General features: G+C 31.3%; 1 protein-coding gene across 1 annotated transcript; it reads left to right on the top strand.

Moving 5' to 3' along the window:
• On the top strand, window positions 1-9,991 carry LOC108912505 (nose resistant to fluoxetine protein 6). Its single transcript, XM_018717743.2, has 13 exons — window positions 1-267; window positions 3,125-3,306; window positions 3,361-3,524; window positions 4,660-4,736; window positions 4,791-4,993; window positions 5,047-5,216; window positions 5,768-5,933; window positions 8,432-8,625; window positions 8,684-8,801; window positions 8,889-9,069; window positions 9,374-9,516; window positions 9,575-9,701; window positions 9,766-9,991. Exons 1-13 carry the CDS (start codon window positions 72-74, stop codon window positions 9,918-9,920), a joined length of 2,076 nt encoding a protein of 691 aa, XP_018573259.1. The 5' UTR covers window positions 1-71; the 3' UTR covers window positions 9,921-9,991.
• The last annotated feature ends 56 nt before the right edge of the window (window positions 9,992-10,047 follow it).

Below are 10,047 nucleotides of genomic sequence, written 5' to 3'. Positions count from 1 at the left end.
TTATCTGTTCCAGATGTACCGCGTTCAATAATGTTTCGTGGACGACAGTTGCATTGAGACTGAAGAACGAGATGAAGAAGTGGATCTTAGTGGTTATAGGTCTGGGTGTGGCCAGTTGCACTGTCGACCATGTAAGGGTTTCACAGAACGAGTTTGACATACCCGATTTGGGAGAAATTTGTTCGAACTTGAATCTTGAAGGGGTTAGTGAAAAATGTGCAGAGCAGCTGGATGTTGTTTGTGCGAATGTAACATTGTTGACGACCAGTAAGTAAAAGAATTACTCCTTTCCCCCAAATATAAACACTGTTGTATATATGACAATTAGATGGATATCTTTCTACATATTATTTAAAAAAAATTGTTTTATATACTCGTACCTTACACTATGTGTTAATATTTGATAGAAAACTAGAGATCTTTAAAAATACATTGTTCCCACAAGAAGATAGTTATAATTAAAGATATTTTCATCGCGAGATCATATTTTGCGTTTTTGTTTTTATTTAATAATGAATTTATCAGAAACCACATCTAAAAGCTTCAAAATATTCAAGTGATCCTTTGTTAAACTTTAATCTAGATATGTGCAAATTATAACAACATTTTCAAATAAATAATTTCTACAATAGCATTTCAGTTAGGTCTTAAAACAAAGAACTGTTGTAATGTTAAATAAGAATTTAGATATAATTATTTACATATTTTTGGTGCTTAAACTCGCCCGTATTTATAGTACTGTTGGACTATTAGTATATATAATGAATGTTACCAAAATGCTGCCACAGCATCACAATTGTCTACCACGAGACTCTTTTGTCATTTCATTCATCAGCTAGTAGATTTGCTTACGTTGTTCAAAGAGCCAGAAAAAAGAACATTTCGATAACTTATTATTGAATTCTAAGTCGTTTTTAAAGGAAAACTCCGGCTTGACCAAACATGCAACGTAAATTCTTAAATATCTTAAACTATAGAATATATTTCATGTTTCATGTTTGAATCACTTGTATGACATAACTATGCGTTAATTTTTATTTCTTCAAATTAAATTTTAAATGCTGATTATAACCACAGTCACTTTTATACCGAATAGGTATTTGTTTTGTGTTTGTTTATAGACATTGTAACAATCATCACGATATTCCAGATTTTTTGAGATCTGCTCTCAATTTTTTCATTTCAAATCAAATATCTACCTCGTTCTAATTTTCGTCAGTAAAAAATAGGTCAATTCACTCAAATATATTTGTGATAATAATTTTGTTTATTTTAACGCTGTTGCATCAATTTGTTTGTGCTATGCAATAAGTTCTCTTAAGTTATCGATGTTGTTTCATTGTCTCAGCCTGTTGTTGGAGACCATTACGCTTCGTTAAATAGATACAGGGTGTTAAACTTAAATGTTTTTAATTTTTTTAAATAATTTAAAAACTAGTTACTGAAATAATTTGAAATTGGGCACATGTATTTATTTAAACACTGTCCACAATCTGAGGGTTTTTCCTAAAATTTACATGCTCCACTTTTACTTAATTGACATGATAATCAATAATCATGCGGCTATTTATTCGAATAAAGAAATTAATAACATTTGTCAACATTTTAATAAATTTCTTTGAGTTAATGCTCAAAATACCTCCATTTCCACTAACACACGACATCTTTTTAATAAATGTTATTTGTTCGAAATGTATTGTTGCTTGAATCCGATGAAAAACATTATTTATTCTTTCTTCTAACTGCTCAGAATGTCAAAGTTGCTATCGCAGCCCACTATGTAATTTTAAAAAGCATTATATTCGACTATCGAAGTGTGTTCTGAGTTCGTTTTTTAAGTTTTACTCGAAAATTAGTATTTTTTTCGAAAAACGTAAGAGGGTAAAAATTTGTAGAAAATTGAAAGTTGAATCCGAAAATATCATGGTTGTTACCGTAAAGCAGTGGCGTACTATTTTATTTAGAAAAATATGCCATCGATACCCTGTATCTCCGCTACTGGAATATGTAAATTTTTGGAAAAGGCCTCAGATATTGGACAATGTTTACATAAATACATGTGCCCAGTTTCAAATTAATTCAATAACCAATTTTTAAAGTAATTAAAAAAATTAAAAATATTTTTTCTTTATACGAAAGACCCCTTAAAATTCACCAAAGAATGCGAGGTTTCATTTTTGGTCACCATTTGTGAATCACCCTGTATATTGGAAATGAAATTTAGATATCTGCTAGTGTGAGTTGGTTTTCTATAAACACTCGTATCTAAAGAATTGCCATTTTTTTAATTGTGTGTACGATACAATTGCAATTTGGCAAATTTCATTGTTCAAAAAATTGGCAAAATTCCCAACAAATAAAGAAAAAAAACGAAGACTAGCCACAAATAAGTACCTTTAGACAATATTTCGTCTTTCTTTAAAATTACCCATTACCTACTCATTTTCCAGTGGCAGTAAATATAAATAAATAAAAATACATCTATCATTATTATCTGACCGTATTAAGATTGAAATGTCTACTGAAACCTGTCTCACTTACACTTTTATTGACGCTCTATAAATATATTAGTATATAAGATCTAAGAAAAACTTAAATGTCGTAAAACGTCTGGCTTTCATGGAGCCATAAATTATGGGAGTTGATTGAAGAATGATTAATTAATGCCTCGGTTGATAAGATTAAGGAGAATTCATAATTCCAACGCATACGTACACATTTGGGTCTACCGTACTGAGATAATATGTTAAAAGTTAGGGATTAAAAATTCGAAGGGCAAAGATTAGGACTTGTGACTAAATTTCAAATTCTAAACAAAACCATCAAGACTTATGATTCTTTTGAAGGTGTGCTATTTATAATTTTCACCAAGACTATCTGTGTCCTGTTACAGTCGTCGAAATTTAAAATTTGGTTACGATTTCCGGTAAACAAGAAAGTCGTCGTTGAAGTAATTGCCTTTGGACAGTGATTTTCAAAATGAACATGTAAAAATTGATATTTGAAATTTTAATATATGATCTCTTTCATATCGCCAATTATACCCGAATATTAAATACCTATGTGTAGACTTTTAATTTCACTTTTGTAAACGAATTTTGTTACATGTTTCAAAATTTTGTAGTCTTGGACGCTTCCTCAAAATTTCCGTATCCAGGCTTAGGCTTCGCCTCAAAACTGAACTACGGCAACTTCGATCAGTGCCTTACAGTCGATCACACTTACGAAGGAGGGAGGATTTTGGGAAAGTACTGCACTGTAGGTTTAGTAATTCCTGACGTAAACGACAACATATCCGACCCAACCGTGAGTATTCCATCACGATAGTAAACAGTAATAATGGTGGTGGGTATTTTCCAGACGTTCTACAGACTGTCAATGTGTAGACCTGACGCTTGTAACGCCAGTGATTTTAACGCCATGGCCCAGAACATGATTGAAGGGTTTCCGGAACTTTTCCAAGACATCATGTGCCAGACAACGGAAACTAATAGTACCCTCAGTCCTGGTAGTATTGCCGTAGTGTAAGTTTATTCTATCAAAAATTCGCAATAATTCAGTTAGTTACACCGAGAAAACAGTTTCTTTGTTGTTATTTACAGTATACAAATGCTGGTATAAGATTTAAGACAGATAGTTCAAGCATTATAGAGAAATGCTTACAGAAATTATTACCTGGACAAAAAAAAAATATGACCGTATAGGAAATTAAATTTTAAATTGAGTTTTTTGTTCTTTAAACTCGATCCAAAATGGCGAACATGGTTAAAAAAATCGCAAAGTTGCAAAAAACGGTTTTTCCAAAATAACTAAAAAAATATAGCACCGATTGAAAAATTTTAAATGCGAAAGTTGTTTGAAAAAAACATACCCAAAAGAAGTGCAACTTTTTCAAGGTCATTAAGATCCTTAAAATTAATAAAATCGTCAACATTTTTTAATAGCATGATAAAATAACTCTTTACGAAGAAAATAAACCGAAAATCGTTACTGTAGGGCTATCCGCTGAGAAGATCTAGTCAATTTTCGAGAGCGTCATTTTTTAAAAAAATCGATATATCTCGAAAAATAATTAATATTTTTAAATTTTTCAAAAATGTACTTTTTTGGCTTGCCGCGGGCTATGCTTGCAGTAAATAGCAAATATGGGAACGTAAATGCAAACGAGTTATAGAAGAAAAGAAAAGAGAAGATTTTTAACGGTTTTTTCGATATATCTCGAAAAGTAACAAAGCAATCGATACTTACAAAAAAATCTGTCGATAGATCTTTTTAAAACCTACAACTTTCTCATTTAAAATTTTTCAATCAGTGCTATATTTTTTTAGTTATTTTAGAAAAACTGTTTTTTGCAACTTTGCGATTTTTTTTTAACCATGTTCGCCATTTTGGATCGAGTATAAAGAACAAGAAACTTAATTTAAAATTTAATTTTCTATACGGTCATATTTTTTTTGTCCAGGTAATAATTTCTGCAAATTTAACATTACTCCTGGATAGAATGCTTGGACTAAGAATAACAAATATCAAAACCATTGCATTGCATAACTTTTTGAAGTTAGATTAGATAGTTTTTTATAAAATGTTTTAAGTTAGTGAGACTAGAAAATAAAAACGAATTTTGATTAGATAAAATATAAATTTTATTATCACTTCCAGTGCCATATTTGGTTTCTTTATATGGCTTATGGTCATCTCAACAACATATGACATTTATATCCACCAGAGCCATCTTGGTAAGTATATAATCAATTCTAACGCAGACATCCTGAACGTTAAGTCATTTTCAGAACACCATCATCCCTTATTAGTATCATTTTCCGTCCTTTCGAACGGTAGAAAATTGCTGCACATTTCGAGGCATTCCAACAATAAGGAGCATATCGAGCCATTCAACGGACTGAGGGTGATCAGCATGATGTGGATCGTGGCTGGCCATGGATTCGTGGGGTGGCAGGGTGTGTCAGTAACGGACAGGAATAGGGTGAACAACGTACGTGAAGTGTTTAGCGTGTCTTGATTCGAATTCATTATGACTTATTGCAGTGGCTGGATAATTTTTATGCGGTGTATATTTCTCCATCGCATCTCGCTGTGGACACGTTTTTCTTCATGTCTGGGTTCTTGCTGGCCTTCCAGTATTTGAAAAGAAAGGGAAAACCGTTGGTAAATCAAATATTGTCCGTGCCGCAGATGTACTTACATCGTTATTTAAGGTGAGCTATTATTTTTAGCCATACTGTAGCAGAACAGTTAAATTAATGGAATAAAAGTTGAGTTTAAGTTAGAATAGGAGCTGGTACAAGAAAAGAAAACTGTTAAAAATTGGGATAGAGAGAAAGGACAAATGAGAAAATAGATTCACAAAATTAAAACACAGAAAATTTAATATAATGAAAAATTATACGCTCATGTAATTAATAAGTTAGAAGAATATTTTATAGTACAATATCTTAACAGTCCCTGGAGAAAAAATTGATAATATCCATTTCTAAAATAGAGAAAGCTAAGTTTGGTTCCATAAAGAGAAAATATACATGTTGTAGATAAAAAATGTCCCTTACGTAACATGCGATACTTGAATAATACTATACAGTGTTCTTCTGCCTCAGCTTTATGTTTAAAATATACATAAGATATAAGATATAAGATAAAATATATATATATAGATAAAATATACAATAGATAATATCGAAGGGCTTTTAAGATGTCACAAAATCCATGATGATATAATATTAGGAACACGATGTATTTTATTCTGCTTTAGGCTTACTCCAGCAATGCTTATGTTATATCTAGTCGCTATCACTTTTTTTAAAAACATGGGAGATGGACCTTTGTGGTTGAGTACCAACGAGTTGGTAGCAACTTGTCGGAAGTATTGGTGGCCATTCTTCCTTTATATCCAAAATTACTATAACTACGACGATTTGGTAAGTAGCAGTATAAATGTTGATTGACGCATTTCTTTTTATTAGAATTAATTTAATAAATGTTATTTATTGATGAAAGTTATCTTTATAGACGATGCAAATTACAATAAATTTACAAATACGAATTGTTTTATATCATTTGCCGGTTTTTTGTAAAATATAGCAATTGTAATATTACTTTATATTATACATATACTCTATAAAATTTAGTTGAGTTCAACATGAAATACTACAAAAGTGCCTCACAACAAGTTTTCGTATAATATAAATACAGGGAAATATTTTAGGGGGTGGTTGCCGAAGTTATTTTGTGAAAAAGAGTTCATATAAACGTATGTCGAATTATGCTTCGTTTCCGGGATACAGATGTTTAAATTTTAATTTTTTATTTATTTTTAAAATACAGAGTTTTAAAGATATTTACTTGAAATTTGGAAAACGCTTTAGAGGAATAAATGTGCATTTTTTGGGGTGATCCGAATATTTCTACTTGCACCAGGGGCGTTCGTGAGAGAATGCCACAATTTCTTTAATAAAAAAAAATGACAAGCCACTGGTTTTTCCCAGTTTAGATTTTTTTTTTCGAAATCTGCCATCAATTCTGAATGAAATTGGTCACTTCAATTTTTTTCGTAGGATGCACAGTTTTTGAGGAAACAATAAAACATATTTTATTGCAAGTTGTGTATTTTTAATTTCTATTGATAGGTTACTGTCAATATTTCTCAATAAAGTACAACCATCAAATTTCGAGTCAATATCTTTAAAACTCCTAATAGATAATAAAAAAATATTTTTATAAAATTCTAACGAGACCGACTTATGAATCGACGTGCCATTTAGCGGTTTTTAGCAATACTATATGTGTAATTTTATAGATATCTACGAAAATTAAAATTTCGATAATTGCGGTTTATGTAAACAAGAAAGATGTTGATGAAGTCACAGCCTTACAAAATAATTATTTTATATTAGAAGGAAATGTTATTTATTTAAACTATATTTGTACTAAATCAAAATACGCATTTCTCAACTCAAATGTACTTAACATTCGTTATTTGTGTTTTGTAATCTATTTTTTAAATGTTTAATGTACTATAGGGTATATGTTTACTAAGAAAAAAGTGAAATTTTAATTTTTGTGCCCTCAAGTGCATTTTTCTATTGTAAGTTAATTATCTAGGTACTTGTGTAGTAGTTATGTACAAACAATATAAGAAATTATAACAATTTTGGCTTGACAGGTTTGTTGACTGAACTGATTTACTGTTAACTACTTTATTTTTCAATAATTAGCTAATTATTTATTTGTTACATTTGCTATTTGAGTAATATAATTGATTTTCTTTTTAAATATTGCAATTCTCAAACACTAAGGATTTTCTTCATTAAGAAAGAAATTAGGGTTATGATTACTGTAATATTCAATTTTAATTTGTTCATAAAACTAGTGCGCTAACATGAACGTAAAGAGATGGATTTAGAAAAAAAACTTGTAATATTTAATATTCGTAATTTTGAATGATTGAATTTCTGGAACGATTTACCTCACGAATTATATTCCGAAACTAAAATATACAGGGTGTCTCATAATTAGCTGCTTTTGATGAGCAATTTGATGGACTAATCCATTTATTTCCACAAGGTCCATTGGGGTGGGTACGGGGGGGCCCTTGGTACTTTGCGTGTGTAACTTTTTCATCTTTGACTTTTTAACAAATTGGACAGCAAATTCCGTTTTCCCGAACTGTTTTACGTTAAAAAGGTACTCTTGTTTCAAATCGTTATCTTTAACGGTTTCTGAGAAAATCGCTCTTGAATTAATCCCACTTTGGTCAATTTCATAGTAATTTAAACAAAAAAAATTTTTTTGTTTAAATTTAATCTAATTTTAATAAAAAAATAATAATAAAAAATTAAATTAAATAAAAATTAATCCTTTAAATGGAAAAGAGAGGAAAGGAAAATTATTATTATTTTTTTTTGTTTAAATTACTATGAAATTGACCAAAGTGGGATTAATTCAAGAGCGATTTTCTCAGAAACCGTTAAAGATAACGATTTGAAACAAGAGTACCTTTTTAACGTAAAACAGTTCGGGAAAACGGAATTTGCTGTCCAATTTGTTAAAAAGTCAAAGATGAAAAAGTTACACACGCAAAGTACCAAGGGCCCCCCCGTACCCACCCCAATGGACCTTGTGGAAATAAATGGATTAGTCCATCAAATTGCTCATCAAAATTTAGCTGTGTATACCAAATTTCATTCATTTATCACAACGCGATTGAGAGATATTGCAAAAAAATGATTTCCATTCCTCCCTCTTCAATGGGTCCCTGTGCCCTTAGGAAGCATTTCCGGACCCATGTTCATATGAACTTTTTTACTTAGTTTTGATCATAGAATCGGCCTGTTCAGGGTTGGCAGCTAATTATGAGACACCCTGTATACACAGAATAGGTACACATTAATAATGTAGCTTACCCATTTTTTTTTAGTGTCTCACCCAAACGTGGTACTTATCCGTAGACATGCAGATGTTTATATTATCCCCAATACTGATGATACCCCTAGCCGTTATTTTGAGAGACTCCTTTAAATTTCTAATGTCCATGTTTCTCCTGCTCGCTTTGAACATTTTCTTCACCTTCATGCCCATGGTAATTAAATTAATTTTCCCGGAATACGATAAGTGAGTATACCACTCCAGACGCTGGACATTTCGAAAATACGTGTCTACTTAATTTTAGCGAATATGATACTCACTCGAGACTGATAAACTACGGTGTTGGCATTATGCTTGGAACGTTTATGAGGGAGAAAATCGACAAGCCGTTTTTGTACGTAATCAAGGAAAAAGCCAAGCATGTGAGTATGGCCTACAATGATTTTTAGTTCGTTAGACCTTAAAAAAATGGAATAGGTACACGAGAAATTGGTAATCGATATTTTTAGCTTACAAACTTGGCTATATGGGCAGTGATCATTCTCGGATTGTTGGCTTCGTTGATATCTTACCAGTTGGTTGAAATGGGAAAGGATACCACCACTATAAATGTGTTCCAGTCACTTGTGCGTCCGGCTTGGTGTATCGGATTAAGCTGGGTAACATATTCTTGCTATCACGGATATGGAGGTACATACAATGCATTTATTTTTCGATTCTGAAGAACGATTTGGGATAATGAATATAAAAATGACGCAAAACACACTACGGCGACGATCAGATGATCAGGGGGAATTGTGAACATTATTTTTAGTAAAATTTTTGTCCGTTGAGCCTATTTACGAAAGTACGGACCTGCAAATTTCTAAAATAAAATTCGAAATAACTCCCAAATGGTTTAAAATAGAAGCCTGAAACATAATTTAGTGGTATTAGAAAAATATAAAATAACATTTATATAAATAAAAACAATAGAATCATGCATTACTTTTAGGTTTTGTGAACTGGATACTGTGTAGACCAATCTATCAAGTCCTAGGGAGACTCACCTACTCTATATACTTAGTCCATGGATTAGTAATAGCCTACTATGTTCTAGTGACAAAGGTGTCGTGGCATTTTACAGATTACAATGCCGTAAGTATCATTATTAATCGCCTTGTAACCTACATATAAATATTATCTTATTTTCCAGTTTTACATATTCTGTGGGCATTACGTAATGTCTATACTTGTGGCAGTTTTCTGGACACTGGCTTTTGAGTCGCCTTTGATTATAATTGAAAAGTTTTTGATGGGAGGAGGTAGAAAACCTAGAACTGGTAAGTGAAATGTTTCGCATAGTGATTTTAGAAGAGACGTTTAACTTTTATTTAAATTCTTTAGTTAAACAAGACGTACCACAAAGTGAAAGTGCTCCTCCCATTCAGAATGTCCAGCAAGAATTTCGGAAAAGTTCCGAACATAATGGAACTAAGGAGGATCCTCCTGGGAATGTAGAAGGTGGAGAGATGTATAAAAGAAATAATCACGTTTATTGATATTATAAAACTGTACTGAATTTTGTTTGTATTGCTAAAAATATATTTATACTTCATTTATTAATAGAAAGTATATATCATTAAGTCATTAGCAGATCCTTTTACAGAATAATATAATTTCACCTTG

The sequence above is a fragment of the Anoplophora glabripennis genome, unplaced genomic scaffold, assembly GCF_000390285.2.
Source record: "Anoplophora glabripennis isolate ALB-LARVAE unplaced genomic scaffold, Agla_2.0 scaffold452, whole genome shotgun sequence".
Lineage (NCBI taxonomy): Eukaryota > Metazoa > Arthropoda > Insecta > Coleoptera > Cerambycidae > Anoplophora > Anoplophora glabripennis.
Note: the sequence above shows the minus strand (reverse complement) of the source record. Positions and strands in the feature narration are given on the sequence as shown.